General features: G+C 62.1%; 1 protein-coding gene across 4 annotated transcripts in view; it reads left to right on the top strand.

Annotated features, from left to right (window-relative positions):
- PRR5 (proline rich 5) overlaps positions 1–15,310 on the top strand; it is a 44,925-nt gene extending 29,615 nt beyond the window's left edge. For 3 of the 4 annotated variants that reach the window (XM_019803441.2, XM_019803443.2, XM_019803442.2), the window contains 6 exons: positions 2,662–2,710; positions 3,384–3,441; positions 8,071–8,162; positions 8,538–8,678; positions 12,170–12,305; positions 13,993–15,310. In XM_019803441.2, the coding sequence (XP_019659000.2) occupies positions 2,662–2,710; positions 3,384–3,441; positions 8,071–8,162; positions 8,538–8,678; positions 12,170–12,305; positions 13,993–14,468 (952 nt within the window). In that variant the 3' untranslated portion in view covers positions 14,469–15,310. The remainder of the gene's footprint in view (positions 1–2,661; positions 2,711–3,383; positions 3,442–8,070; positions 8,163–8,537; positions 8,679–12,169; positions 12,306–13,992) is intronic. The other variant, XM_034643598.1, reaches the window with a different exon arrangement.
- Positions 15,311–15,589: the final 279 nt, after the last annotated feature.

The raw sequence follows: 15,589 nt of genomic DNA on the forward strand, positions 1-15,589 counted from the left end.
TGCTCTCTGAAGCCTGAAGGGTTGATGTTGGTGATGTCCAGGCTGCCGGTCTGGCCTCTCTCTCTTGACCCGTTCCTTCGACCACCTTCTCCTAAGGCCCCAAAACGTGCACACTTCGCATAATAGTTTTTCCAGATAGAGACTAAGTCACTCTGGGTTGTGAGGACACCTCTCCAGGCAGACGTCTGCCCCAGCATTCGCTAGAACAGCTCCAGGTCTGCTCGGGGCAGGAGCTTGGCCACCTGCTCTGCGCCTGAGCGGCCCCTCCGCTGCCTGCTGGGCTCTGGCTGGGGTGCAGGTCGTCTGGCCCTGCCCCAGCTCCAGCCCGGTGTCCCACTGGCCCTGTGGCTCCCGGGAGCCAGCAGACCCATCTGGACAGGGTGGCCCTGGCCTTGGCCTCTGTCCCTCCCCCCCCCCGCCCCTTTCTGTGGCCGTCTCTCTCCCCTCAGATGACACCCGGCTGTTCGCCCTGCAGTGCCTTTTCCAGGGGGTGTCCCGGGTGCATGGGCTGCCTGGAGGCTCCCTAAGGGTACGGGAGCAACCTAACCAGCAGGTCCCTCAGGGATGTCACCACTCGCACCCCAGGGCCTCAGTCTCCACATCTGCGGATTGAGCGTGGCTGTGCTACGGAACCTGGGAGAGCCGGTGGACACAGCACAAATGGGGGGATGCTTGGCCGGCCATGCCCCTCGCCCTTGCTCAGGGGCTCATGTAGTGAGTTAAGAGGAAGTGTCAGGAGGTGTGGGGAGCCCCTGGGCAGCCAGCAGTGGGGCAGAGGGTCCGCTTGGCCCTGAAGGAGATGTTCATTCATTCATTCTTTCATTCATTCATGTTCATACTCACTGTCACTAACCACGGGCCAGAGAGAGGGTGAGGAGGGCTTTACTGAGCACCTGCTGTATACACCAAGGGTGAGCCGTGATCTGACTTGACACCCCAGAGCCTCCCGCCCTACTTTCTGGTGTGTCTTGGGCCCCAGATGAGGGTACTGGAGCTCAGGCAGGGGAGGGGACTTGCCCGGCGGCACACAGTGGCCCGGCGGCACACAGTGGCCCAGCGGCATTGGGACTGGCCCTCTGGCCCTTGATGGGCTGAGGAGCTCACCCAGGCTCAGCCTTGACCTAAGAGAAGACCCTCCCTCCTTGCCCTTTGCTGTCTGGCCTTGCCCAGAGTGGCCCCTTGGGTCATGTATGTGGTGACCTTGAGATAGACACTGAGCCTGGACATAGGGGTCACACAGGAGCTAAGGTCACATTTGGTCCTTGGAAACCCAGACGATTGGGAGAAGGTGGAGGGACTGTAGCAGGGGGATGACCACAGGGGGCCACTGGCTTCACACCCCGTCGCTGTCTCAGGTGGAGCTCAGCCTGGTGAATGTCACCACCGTTAACCTCACAGTTACGTAGGGATAGCATCAGGCTGTGACATGGGATTGATCCTGTGCTAAGAGAAACTGCCAGCTGGGGGTGGGGGACAGGGTCCTGGGGCTGCCACCAGACAGTCGCAGTTACTCTGACCCTCGGGGTCCTTATCCATCCCATCCGGGGACCCCAGGACCACCCACCAGGCTGTCGTGAGCTTCGGTCTGTGACTGGCGTGGTGTGGCCGTGGCCCTGGAGCTGCTCAGGAAACATGTCCCTCCACGTGTTCCCCCCACACACACATCTTCACTGCACCTTCCAGATCCTGCCCTCGGCCCCAGGTTCCAGGGATGCCTGCTGGTTAGCTGCTGGGGTGCTGGACCTCACACAGACCACCTGCCTTCTGTCTCTCTGTCCCAGTGGGGACAGCCAGTCCTTGGGGGGAGGGTCCCGCTTTCAGCTCCCCAGGAAGATAGCGTGTAACCACCCCTAAAAGGCCTTTGAGAACCAGGGCACCCACTTAGCGGTATGGGGGGTGGTGAGTTCAGCACGCGTGTGCGTGCACACACACACACACACACACACACACACACACACACACACACAGCTCCAAGGCTGACAGAGATGCCCGAGGAGGTCGGGTGTTGGGCTGAACGTTGACGCTGCCCGAGTGTTTCAGGCACTGCTTGGTCTGGCCCGGGACGCCCACCGCTCCCTCAGCCCCCAGAGGTGTGCAGTGCAACGAGCTGTCCACATGAGTACAAGGGATGAGGTTCAGACCCTAACTTGGTGTGTGGTGTGTCCTGTGTGGCCTTGGACAGGTCACTGGACCTCTCTGAGCCTCACCTGTAGACGGGAACCGTAAGGAGCAGCTGCTGCTGGGTTGGTGGAGAGACGGAGTGCGGGAGAGCCAGAGAGCCGAGGGGAGCCCCCAAAGCTGGGAGGATGGAAGGGGAGGGAGCTGTGCTGCTGGCTGGGGGGCGGGGAAGAAGGGAGGCAGCTGAGGGTTGGAGGCCCAGCACCCCCCGTGTCTCCGAGAACGCGACAGACGCCTGTGGCCCTCGCTCTGGCTCTGGGGACGCTTCAGCTTCCTCTTACGTGAAATGGCGGGATCCTGCGGAGCCCCGTGGAGGCCCGGGGTCCCCCCCAGTGCTCCCCCCACGCCGGACTGGCCGGGCATGCCCACCCTTCCCGCCGGGCTGAGCAGTCCGCCTCCCACTGCCCTGGTGACCCCCCCGTCAGCACCGCATGGTCTCGGGCGCCTGCTGTCCCTCACTCCCTTGTCCCCTCCCGCCCACAGGCAGCTGCTGAAGACGGAGCTGGGGTCCTTCTTCACGGAATACCTGCAGGTGGGTGGTCCAAGCTGGCCAGAAGGGCCGGGGGTCACCTACTCGTGGTGGCTACATGGAGCCACCCGGCCGGCGGAGGGGCCTCAGTGCGTACGGGGTCAGGGCTGGGGTAACTCCGTGCAGTGCACCCACTTAAAGTGTACAGTTTGGGGGCGTTCAGTGTCCTCATACCACTGATTCATGTGTCCGTGCACGCTTCACTCTTTTTTGCAGCCACGTAATATTCTGCCGCCCAGAGACACCCCACGTGGGTCCACCCGCCCATGGTGGCCGCTGGGCTGCTTCCACCTTTTGGCTGGTGGTGGTGGCGCTGAGACCACAGGGTGGCATTCTCAGCCAAGAGCCAGGGGCAGCATGACCCTGCACTTTGGGCATCAAGTTACTAACATGGTTCACACGCCAGGACTTGAGGCTGCTCTTGCTTAAAAGGCCTTTCTTCATCGTGGGCTGCGAAGGTGGCCACCTGCCCTACTCGGCTTGTCCCTGAGGGCCTGTTGCTGTCCTCCCAGGGCCAGCTGAGGTTCAAGCTCTGTCGGGAGCAGGCTGGGGGCAGGGGGCATGGGTGAGTCCCCTCCGCCTGGGCCTCGGCTGCCAGCTTGGGGGGGGCTCCTGGGGGCCTTGCCTGCCCAGGCACCCCCGGGGCAGTAACGGCTGGCCTGTGTGTGCTTTTCAGAACCAGCTGCTGACGAAAGGCATGGTGATCCTGCGGGACAAGATCCGCTTCTATGAGGGTAAGTGTGGCAGCCCGGCAACTGGGACCGAATGCTGGGCCACGCCGCGTGCCAGTGACCTGCTGGGAGGGTGGCCCTGCCAACCTTGCCTGTGTCCCCAGGGCTGTGGGTGGGAGGGCAGCAGGGGCAGCAAGACCAAGATCTGACCCCAGGAGGGGACCTTAATGGGGAGAGCATCTGCCCCCCAACCCCGCAACTTGCTGGAGCCCAAGAGGGCTGAGAAATCAGGGAAAAGCCCTTGCCTCCCCTCACTGTCCCCGGGGCCTACTGGTGCCAGTGAACCCCATCCCAGCAGCCTGGGAGAACTCCCGACAGGATCTTTGGGGAACTAGCTTAGGCCATTCCTGATATTCCTGAAGGAGGTGGCAGGAACAGGGGGCTGCCACCTGGCTGGGAGGAGCTGTCCCATCAGAGTTTGGGGCCTGAGCCGGGCACTGGACCTTCCAGACGAGTTTTCTCTTTTGATGCTCATACCCACCCGTGAGGCCTTCGGGTCCCTGTAATGATGGCAGGCGATTTGTCCTCAGCCACACCGTGAGTAGAGGGCAGGGTGCGTTCTAGCCCAGGCCAGCCTGACCCCAGCGCACATGCCCTTGGCCCTGCTGGAGGCCCAGGAGCTCCAGCGCGCCTCTGCCTGGCCCGGGCCTCGGCAAGTAGGGAAGGGTCCTGGAGGGCTCCTCCCTCCTCCTGGCACCCTCCGGCTCCCGTGTCCCTGGGCCAGGGGCAGCAACCGAAGCGTTGTCTCCTTGTGGGAGTGAATTGGCAGAGAGATCAGGTTACGGGCGGACCCTACTCAAACCACAGTGCCTTTGCCAAGGCCTGTTTCGTGCCGCGCCCTGTGCCGAGTTCAGGCTCCATGAACATTGTTGAGCGTCTGCTGTGCGCCAGGCACTGGGCACTTGCTTACTGTCCGCCAGACCGTCCTGAGTGTTTTTCAGCTACTAACTCATTGGCTCTCCCAGCACCCTGCACAGGAGAGATCATGCAGCCACTGCACGTGCAGGGAAACTGAGGCACCCGGGCCCCCCAGCTCTGTGGCAGCCTCGTTCCAGTGCTACGTCAGTTCTTTCTTCAGTCTTTACTCTGATCCACAAAGAAGGGGCGTTAGCCCATTCCCCAGAGGAGGACACTGAGGCCAGGGGCTGAGTGTGCTGTGGATGAGCTCAGAGCTGCATGTCCCCTGCTGTTTCCACCCCTGCTTATATGGGGTGGAAGCTCTGAGGCGGGAGCCTGGCTAGGGCCACCAGAGCCACTGTCGAGGGGAGGGAGAGGCACAGACCGCCAGAAATCGAGGCTGGCTTCCTGGAGGAGGCGGCAGCTGAGTCAGCAGTCAGGGCGGTGAGGATCTGGCACCTGGCGGAGATGCCCTCCCACGGCCCTCTCCTTACTCGGCACATTCCAGCGGTGCCTCTGCCTCCACCGGCTCCAGCCCAGGGGAGCTGGGAGCTTCAGAGAAGAGAAGCTTTGTGCGGCTTAGTAGAGCCCTGCCTGCAGCGGCCGTGTCCACCAGGCCACCTGGCAGGGAGCGCCAGCCCCGTCCAGCCTCCTCGGGCCTCAGGGACAGGCACGGAGCCCCGGTCTGGGGGCCACAGGGCCTGGCCTCCAGTTCCCATCCAGCCACAGACCTCAGCGTCCGTGTCCGCGTCTTCGCACCATGGGGTTCAGTGGGCTCCACCCATGTGCGCACTGCAGGTCCGGCCCCAGCTAACCTCTGGGGGCCTGGAGATGGGGGAGATCCGGGCCTGCCTAGCAGGGACTGACAGTCCAGTCGGGGACATAGACGTGGACCGGACAGTGACAGTTCAGTGTGATGAATGTCAGGGTGAAGGGAAGCCCCAGGGAAGGAAGGGTTACTTCCATCTTGGCAGTCAGGGAGGACTCCATGGAAGCAGTGGCCCTTGAGTCAGGCCTCAGAATGCAGTCTGTCCGGGAAGACATTTGGCCTCCTTCAGTCCATGCCAGGGGGACAGTCGCCGACACCACACCCTGAGGGGCCGGCTTTGGAGCCTGTCCCATCCACCTCTGGGGCCGGTTTGGCTCCCGGGGCAGCTCTCCCTTGAGACCGCTCCCTGTGGCCGGCCACGTCCTCACCTGTGCCTCTGCTGGAGAGCAGTGGGTAGCCTCATGTGGGCCGGCCCCAGGACCTTGCCGCCCACCCCCCTCCAGCCCAGCCCCCAGCCCCCAGCCCGGCCTTGGACTTCAGCTCCTGAGCACAGCGATTTGTGGAAATAGGAGGCCTGGAGTCTACCCCCCGGGCCGCGCCTACGGCTGTGGTTCCGTGGTCTCCGACCCTGGCTTCCAGGGGTGGGTTCCGGCTGCCGCCTGGACGACTCCTCAGTGGTCAGACACCCGAGGACTCCAGGGAGGAGCTCGGGGGCTCCTGCGGGCTCAGGCCCTGGGCTCGGCCCTCTCTTGTCCGTCAGGAATCCCAGCCTTTTACAGGCCATCCGGCCAGACTCCCCAGTGGCCTTCACACACTGGCCCGCGGGCCTGACTCCGTCGGGCCGTCCTCCTGGCCGGCTCGCTGCCTCTGAGCCCCTGCTGGGTCTTTTCCACTGCCCTGTCGTCATCGTGGGGCTGAGACCCGAGCCAAGATCAGCCTGGTGTGCTCACGTCTCCCGAGCCCTCTGCGCTTGTACTGAACAGAGGAGGACAGACGGACCCACCCGCCAGGGGAGAACCTGAGGCCGAGCCTCAGCACGGACGCGGCCCACATGGGCCCACTGGTGGCCATGCCCACGGCCGACAGTGAGCGTTGCTATATGGCAGTCTTCCACCCAGTGCCCGTGAGGACGTTCACACCCATCTTACAGAGCATCACACTGAGGCTCTGGTTGCTGGACTCCGCGGGGGTCCCGCAGCAAAGCAGAGCGGGGCTCCAGCACCATGCTGCCTGACGCTGTCACCCCTGACGGCCGTGCCGCCCCCCTCGCCAGCAGCCCCAGACCACAGGCCCCAGTGGAGAACTTGGCCAGTGGGCGAGGCCGTGCTTCCTGGCCTCTCAGTCAGCGTGCCACTCTGACAGGGCCTCGAGGCTGTGTTTTACAACATCTGCTTTCCACAGCATTTCCACCCCGTGGGCTGGAGAGCAGCCTGCGGATGCCGGCCTGGCCCGGGCCCAGAGCCACCCCACGGCCTGCCCGGGGAACTGAGCCGCCTTTCTTCTTCCCGGGGACGGCGGGGGCCTGAAGGGACCTTTGTACAGGCAGAACTCCGCGGGCGGCGGCACCCACCCATCCTGGGTTCTGCAGAGCTAGGTGTGGGCCCCCGGGGAGGGTCGGGAGCTGGCTGCCGGGCAGAGTGCCCTAGTGCCAGCAGATCTGCCACGCACAGAGGCCACAGCATCTCACCGCCAGCTGGGCTGCATGGGCTTCCTGGGGCCGCCCCCGCCAGGCTCCCCTCCCAGACCCTCCACACCTACACAGATTTGGGGCCTTAAGGGGCAGGGAAAGTGTGGGGCCCAGAACCCAAAGAAAGTAAGAAGAGGCAAAGGCCTTTGGCTTCCTGGTTCCCATGGAAACCTCGAGCGGTCCCACACGAGCAGTGTAGTCTGGGAGGCCAGCCAGCATGTGGCACTTACCTTCCTCACCCAGAAACCCCCAGCACACCCCGTTTTTCTCCAGCCGTTCAGTAGTCTGACTTCAGGTGGGGTCCCACTGAGCAGCAGAGGCCTTGGTGACACATACCGGGACCTGCTTATCCGGACCTTGCAGCTTTCTGTTCATTCCAGGCAGAAGGACTGAGGGATCTGCACTCTGCATTTCCTGGGGGAGCCCAGACCCATCTCGGGGACACCTCATCTGTCCTCATCCCTCAGGGGCTGCCCGTCCTGCGGATGCCATGCTCCTTCCCCAGGGCTGGCAGAAATGCCCAGTACTTGACCAAATGTCTGCTTTCCACACATCTACTTGCGTGGTTCCCACACTGAGAATGTCCATCAACCTGGCAAACAGCCTCCTAAATCAGCTTGGATAGCACCTCCTCCAGGAAGCCCTCCTGCCTGATCCTCTCCACTTGTTCTGCTTCCCTCCCCTAGCCGGGGCATGCTATTCTTGGACGTGGTCTCCCTGGCTCCCCAGATCCCACCTCAGGCAGCCCGGGGTGGCAGGGGCCAGGGCCCTGGAGGGAAAGGACCTGAACCTCTCAGAGGCTGCGTCTCTTGGTCTGCCCACTGAGGTCATCCCTTCAGTGGGCAGATCATTGTGCTCACAGCGGCCATTCAGGGTCCTGCTTCCCTGTCCTGTGATGGGTCTGGGGATCTTGGAGGCTCCGCTGGGTCCCCAGTGCCCAGTGTAGGTGCTCTGCAAACACCTGCATGGGTGGACGGATCCCCTTTCTGCTGGGGGTCACCGTGGGTTCGGAGGAGACAGGGCTGTGTGCAGCAGCTGTCGTCGGAGGCAGCGGGGCGTTCCTGTGTGGGTCTGGTGGGGCTGAAGGAATGGGAACCAGCGGCCAGTGCTTCCCAGCGCTCCCGCTGCCCCAGGCCCTGTGCTGTGTGCTCTCGACCCGGGGGCAGGGGGGTGCCTCCAGGGCCCGGAGCCCGGCCCTCAGCTCCCATGTCCCCCTGCGGACGGGAGAGAGGACTCCAGCCTGGGAGGGCTGAGCAGTGACGGCTCCCTGTGCCCACAGGACAGAAACTGCTGGACTCGCTGGCAGAGACGTGGGACTTCTTCTTCAGTGACGTGCTGCCCACGCTACAGGCCATTTTCTACCCGGTGCAGGTGAATGAATGGCCCTTGCAGCCGTGGGACTGCCTGTCCCAGCCTTGCTGCAGGCTGCCCTGACCTGGGGATGGGCACGTCCCTGGCCCTCTCAGAACCGCCTTCCCACCCACAATCTGGAACCAAGGACAGTCCCCTCCCACAGGCCCTCTAAAGCCCTGAGCAGCACATAGTAGGCCCTGTCCAGCACACAGTAGGGGCTTGGTGTGTGACAGTAACTCTTTCCCTGCCTGAGGAAGCTGACTGGGGCCTCTCCTCGGAACAGGGGTCATCCAGGGAGGAGGACAGGGCAGAAGGGGGCCCGGGGGATGCGGAGGGATGGAGGGGTTTCACATGACGGCAGCTGGGGGCGGGCGCGGCCTCATGTGTCTGCAGGGCAAGGAGCCGTCGGTGCGCCAGCTGGCCCTGCTGCACTTCCGGAACGCCATCACCCTGAGCGTGAAGCTGGAGGACGCGCTGGCCCGCACGCATGCCCGCGTGCCCCCCGCCGTCGTACAGATGCTGCTTGTGCTGCAGGTGCGTGGGGCCCCCAGGAGGCCACTGCGCGCTCCTGCGGCGGGAACATCCCTGCACGCGAGGCCAGGCTCCCCAGAGGCAGAGCCTGAGACGCAGATCTGGGTCCTTGGGACTTGTCAATGGGGAGACTCTCGGGAGAAACTTCTCGGGAGTTCCAGAGAAGGCGGGCCTCAGCCTCATCCCATGGGGAGCCCAGGAGTGTGAACCGGTCCGGAGGTGTCCCTTGTGGGTGGGGCTGTGCCTTCACACCCCGCACTAGTCAGTCATCGGGGTTGTAGGCCACCTCCCCACAGTGGTTCCAGAGGCTTCTGGTGCAATGGCTTTCACCCGCCAGAGCAACTTTGGGAAGGGGGCAGCTGCAAGCTGTTGGCAGCCTCACTCCCAGCAGCCGCGGGTGAGTGGCCTGCCCAAGACGGCGGGGGATCTGATGGGTCACCCACAGCCTTTACCGCAAACGGGGCCTTTTGCCAACTGCTCCATCCCAAGCCCTGTGAGGGGCACAGCACCCCATAGTCTGCAAGCTTGTCCCACTGTGACAGGACAAAGGTAGGTACTGTTAGCCCCCCCCCATTTTACAGGTGGGAAATAGAGTCCTCATTTACCCAGAGTTAATGAGGCCTGGCCTCACCCACGTCTGACAGCCTCCAAAATCCTGTTCATTGTTCTGCATTTCTCGTGCACGTGGGTATCCTAAATGGGGGTCTGTGAGGTTGGTCCTAGGGTCCAGGGCAGCCAGTGAAGATTCCAGAGCAAGGAAGGGGCTGATGAATATACGTCTGAGGGTCAAGGGACTGCACTGGGCAGGAGCTGGTGGTCGTCCTGGCCACCAAGGAGGATACCGGGCTGACACTGGGATTTGGAAGGATTTTAGGTGAGATCTGGCTGGGTCGAAGCAGGGGACCTCGAAGGACTTTGTGTGTCTCAGCCTCTTTCCTCATCTGTGTGACAGAGTGAAACTTCCTGCCTGCGGGGCAGGTTCAAGGATAATGGGGAGAAATCAGATGTAAAGCCTTCTGTGGTGCTTCTGGGAACCCGCAGCGGCTGGACGGGGATTTAGAGCCAAGGGGGTCCCACCACGATCCCACGAATGGCACCGAGGTGGGTGGCCAGACTGGGCTGCTGCTGCCCCCTGGTGGCCTCTCTGCCTCACACAGCTTCCTCCGCTTGGCCCTGTTGCCCCGAGACTTGCCCTCCTGCCCCTTTGCTGTTGCCTCACTCCCCACCAGGCCTGTACTTTGAGTGCGCTTGTCGCCACTGTTTTCGAGTCCCGGGTGGATCTAAAGTCCCAGCTGCTGGTTAGCATGTGTTGAGGGCCTACCGTGCGCCCTGTGCTCCACCAGCGGAGTGACCGTTCTCCCGGGGCCCCGGGGAAGCCAGGGGAGCAGCTACGCACCTGTGTGCTCACCAGTAATGCGGCCCCTGGGCCCCATTCTCTCGCTGTGCCGTGGGGGGCAGAGGCAGACATCCTCTACAAGTCTGGGGACTGAAACAGCGTGAAGTCACGGAACACCCAGCCGAGCGGAAGCATCGTGCTTGTCCGTGTCACTGTCGCTGGGGCTGGAGGCACTTGCAGGGCATGTGCGGTCTGTCGTGATGGCTCCTCTGTCATTCCTGATGTTAGGAATCCGTGTCCTCTCCCTGACAGTCAGCCTGGCTGCGGCTTAGTGATGTTACCGGTCTTTTCCAGAAGCCAGCTTTCGGTTGCGTTAATTTTCTCTAAGGATGTCTTGTTTCAGTCTCAGTGAGTTCTGTTCTTACTATTTCTCTCCTGCTCTTTGGACTTCCTTTGCTCTTATTTTTCTAGTTTGCTGAGGTGGGAGCTTAGATTATTGGCTTTCAGGCTTTCCCTTTACTAATAGATCCATTTGATGCTACGGTTTCCCTCAAAGCACGGTTTTCAGCGTATCCCATCCGTGTGGGTCTGTTTTCATGCAAAGCATTTTAAGATATTTGTTAAGATTTTCTTTTTGGGGGCCCCTTGGGTGGCTCAGTCAGTGAAGATCTGCCTTCGGCTCAGGTCGTGATCCCAGGGTCCTGGGATCGAGCCCCACATCCGGGTCCTTGCTCAGCGGGGAGCCTGCTTCTCCCTCTGCCTGCTGCTCCCCCTGCTTGTGCTCTGTCTCTCTGTCAAGTAAATAAATAAAATCTTTAAAAAAGAAAGGATTTCCTTTTTGACCTCTAGGTTATTTCGAAGTGAGTTGTTCGATCTCCATGTTGGGGCTCTCCCAGTTATCGTCGGGGTCCCGATTCCTGGTTTCCTGCCGCTGTGGTCTGAGAGCAGGCACTGTATGACTTCTGTCTTTTTAAATTCGCGAAGCTGTGTTTTGCGGCCCAGAACGCGGTCCGACTTGGCAGGCGTTCCACGTGAGCTGCAGGTGTGTGGTCCGCTGTCCCCGGGGGAAGCGGTCTGACGGTGATGAGATCCAGTCGGTTGACAGGAGTGTGGAGTGCGGCGTGTCCCTCGAGTTTCTGCCTGCTGGGCTGTCCCGCGAGTGGGTTAACGGTCCCTCCCGCAGTTCTAGCAGCTTCGCCTCACGTGGTCTGGCCCTCTGTCATAGGTGCAGACACATGAGGGGTTGTTACGTCGCCCCAGAGAATTGAGCTCTGTATCGTTACATGGTGACCTTCTTGACCCCCGATGACGTTGCTTGGGCTGAAGTCCAGCCTGTCTGACATTAACCTAGCTTCTCCCGCTTGGCTGGGACTGGGGTCAGCGTGGCACGGCTCTCTCAACCCTTTTCTTGTAATTTATTTATTTATTTATTTATTTATTTATTTATTTACTATTTTAGAAGGGGGGGCAAAGAGAGAGAGAGAATCCTAAGCAGGCTCTATGCCCAGCATGGAGCCCGAGGCGGAGCTCGATCCCATGACCCTGAGATCATGACCTGAGCCAAAATCAGGAGTCGGTCCCTTAACCGACTGACCCACTGGGGCGCCCCTGAACCCTTTGCTTGTAGTCTGTGTGTGTCTTTCCAGTTAAGTGGGTTTCTCATGGACGGCGTGGTGGGGGCTCTCGGGCTGTCGTAGCTGCCATTTAACATTCTGAGGGCATCTCGTGCCGTGAGCATCTGGCAGCCCGTCGAGGAGGGATGTCTTCCCCTCATTCCTTGAGACATCCTTTGTTCAGTGAGCGCTCACGAAGGGCCTACTGTGTGCCAGCCCTCTGCTGGGGGTGCTGGGGGTACAGAGCTTGCCCCCCGTCGGCGAGACCAAGGCTGATCAGCGAGACCAAGTGGGTGGCTGCCTTCCTCAGAGTTTGGCTCTGACGGAACCAGAGGACGTAGAGACCCCTCAGAGCTCCGTACGGGGAGGCTCAGGGAGCAGGTGGGCAGGGCCTGGCAGGTGCAGCAGTGTGGAGGAGATGAGGGGCAGGGGCAGGGGACCCCAGGGGAGGCCGTTAGTGGTGACCGTTGAGCTCAGCCTGGCTGGGCCAGGGAGGCAAGGAACAGGCTGTCTAGTGACCACGCGCCTCTCTCCCTCTCTTGCAGGGAGTGCATGAGTCCCGGGGCGTGACCAAGGACTACTTGCGCCTAGAGACACTGATCCAGAAGGTGGTGTCGCCCTACCTGGGCACCTACGGCCTCTACTCCAGCGAGGGCCCCTTCACACATTCCTGCATCCTGGGTAGGGCTTGACTGGGCCTTGGGCGGGGAGCTGGGTCACCTCTGGCCCCATCCACCTCTGCTCAGGGTCCAGGCCTCCCAGTGAATAGATGGCCACAACCGGATCCCACTGGGGATTTGCTTTTCAGTCATGCAGCAGACGTGGCCCGGCTGTGTGCTGGGCCCTGGACACGCAGGGCCTGGGGTCCCTCCTTTAAGAACTGAAGGGGACCTATCAGACAGCACACATGGTAATGCGATGACTCCCTGAGAGCCCCACAGAGGCTTGTGTGTTCCCAGTGAGGTCACATCTGTGTTCAATCCTAAAAGGCAAGAGTTGGCCAGCCGAGGACACAGCATGTGCAAAGGCCCAGAGCCCAAGAAACCTAGCCCAACCTTATTTGGGGAATTGCATGGGAGGGGAAAGAGGGGAGGTGGTCATGCCTGGGCATCCTGGGGCTGCCAGGCAGAAGCCAGCCACATTGCCCCTTTAACAGATGGCCCATTGGTTCATTCACCTCTGTAAACTGAGCACCTACTGTGTGCCTGCCCCTGTTCTTGGCCATGGGGGATCAGCAGAGACCAAGCCCCACCCACACGGGCTCTCATGGCCAGGGAATGCAGACCAATGAGTAAATAATCCCCAGATGAGTCTCCAGGGGGACCCATACCCAAGTGATATGAGGGCCTTGCAGGGGAGGCCAGACTGGAAGTGACTGGTGAGCTGAAGGAGGAGCCAGGCCTGGGGAGAAATGCACAGAGAACATCCTGGACTAGGGGGCCAGAGGCACAAGGGCCACCTGGGAGTGCCCACCTGCCTGCTGCTATAAAGCCCAGACACCAGGCAGGCCCCTGCAGCCGGAGGCGAACCATACGGAGTCTGGCGACGGACTGCAGGCCCCCCGCCTTCTGTCTCCTGCTCTGGAAAGGCCCCTGAGCCACTCTCTGTGCTCAGCCCTGTCACATGGTGGTCACTCTGTGGAACTGCAGGGCTCTGAGTGGGAGCCTGAAATCTGAGCCCCCACCCGGTCCAGCCCGGTCCAGCCACCACGGCCATCCTCTCCTGCCCCCCCGGGGCACCCGCCACGCTCCGAATAAATCCCCGGCCCCGGCCTCACGTGAAAAGACCCTTTGTCATCCTGCCCCCGTGCTGGCACTTAACCACTGCCTGACCTGTGGCCCACCCATGTGGGTTTGTCATCCTCCCCGTGCACCCTGGAACTCCAGGTCCGAAGCGGGAGGAACCATGTCTGCCTGGGAAAGTGCTGGCACATAGGAAGTGTCGTGGGTTTTCTTGGGGAAACTGAGGCATGTGCACATTTGAACCAAGCAGTTGATTTGAGCACCCCTCCCCCCAAGCCCAGCTCCTGCCCATTCCGGGTGAGGCTGGGACCAAGGAAGGAAGGAAGAAGTCACATAGGGACAGACCCAGTGTCAGAGCTGAGGTGGGAACCTGCGTGCCTCTCCCTCACTTGCAGGGGTGTGGGGGGCCGGGCCAAGGATCTGCACCAGTTGGGCTTTTCTCTGTAGCTGCCCTTTTGTGCGGAGCTAAGCGCACAGTAGGTGCTGGCTAGCCTCTGGCCCCAGGAAGGGCCGGGAACACACAGGCACATGGGTGCCTAGGTTTGCCAAGTGGCCACCTCCCACCCTGGCCCCTGCCCCCCACCCCCCCGCACCGTGCCTGACACCTTGTCTGTCTGTCTCTACAGAGAAGCACTTTCTGCGCCGCTCCCGCTCCGGGGATATCCTGGCCAAGAACCCAGTGGTGCGCTCCAAGAGCTACAACACCCCACTGCTGAACCCCGTGGCAGAGCACGAGGCCGAGGGAGCAGCAGCCGGCGGCCCCGGCATCCGCAGGCACTCGGTCTCGGAAATGACGTCCTGCCCCGAGCCCCAGGGCTTCTCCGACACGCCTGGCCAGGCTCCCCCTGGGGCCTTCAGACCCTCTGCGGGTCCCCAGTCGGGGCCCTGCCCCAGCAGACTGTATCCCCCCGCCCAGCCCCCCGAGCCTGGCCTGGGCACAGCCCGCAGCTCCCCGCCCTCCTCCAGTCCAGAGAACCTGGTGGACCAGATCTTGGAATCCGTGGACTCGGATTCGGAAGGGATCTTCATTGACTTCGGCCGGGGCCGGGGCTCGGGCACAACCGAGTTTGAGGGGGCCGGGGGTCGGCAGAGCATCATGTGAGGGCCTCAAGTTTTTACTGACCCCGTGTGTGTGCCTGTGGGGTGCGTGTGTGCAAGAATTTTTTTACTCTGTCCTGTCCGGTCGGCTGTGGGCCCCAGCCATGTTGCCATTCCTGAGTCTTTGTTGGAAAAAGCATCACCACCTGAGCCCCTGGCCCCGCTCCATTGGCCGCTGCACCTGCCTCATGCGGGTCACCAGGAGCACTGGTCCACCCTGTGTGCACGGAACAGACCTGGCCACCACCCCCCGCCCCGGCCTGCCCCAGCCCGCCAGCGTCCACACCCACGGAGACTGAATCCTGTGGCTCAGCCAGGCCTCCAGAATGATTCCCAGAGCAGTGGGGGTTGGTAGCAGACCCGCCTTCCCCCTTCCCGCTCACCTCAGGCCACAGCGTGACCCATGTGCGCGTGTCCCACACCCTCCGCACAGCCTGTCCTCACTTTGCTCGGGGCGGCCGTGGGCAGGAAGAGGCTGGAATAAAGCTGTCTGCCCGGATCCCGAGCTCGTGTCTGCGACACCAGGCCCAGACATCTTTCCCTGGTGTTCACCCTCCGATTTCCTCTTGCCTCGCTGGGGCCTCCCCTCCCCGCTCCCAGGAAGGGCGGGCTCCTAGAGTCCAGTTTGTCTGTCCTGTCCTGACAGTGGGGCCCAGAGGCCCCAGAAGGCAGAGCTGGGAAGCTGGGTAGCCTCTCAGGAGTGGTCGGAACCACGTAGGGGAGGGGCACACTCAAAGGGTCAGGGGTCAGCGTGGCCCTCAGCGGGAGAAGGGCATGTGAGGTTTCTTCTGGGCTGGAGGAGGGATGTTCTTTGCACCCGATTAAAAGCCGACCCTCTGACTCCCAGGTGCTCAGCTCTCGTGCAGTTAAGTTTCTGTTGGAGGTGGGGGGAGAGTGCCCTGTAAGCAAATGAAAGGATAGACCAGCCCCCTGGGAGCAGGCCTAACCAAAGGGGGGCTGATGCCTCACCCGATGCCAAATCACAGGGGCCACCAGCCCACGGGGATCTGTCGGAAGAGCCGCCTGCGTGGATGAGGTTCTCCTGTCTGCTAGGGGACCGGAGCCAGGAGCCCTGCTTCAGTTCACGATGCACACGTGGGGTGGGGTGGGGCGGTAGAGCCGGAG

Source organism: Ailuropoda melanoleuca, chromosome 15, assembly GCF_002007445.2.
Source record: "Ailuropoda melanoleuca isolate Jingjing chromosome 15, ASM200744v2, whole genome shotgun sequence".
Taxonomy (NCBI): domain Eukaryota; kingdom Metazoa; phylum Chordata; class Mammalia; order Carnivora; family Ursidae; genus Ailuropoda; species Ailuropoda melanoleuca.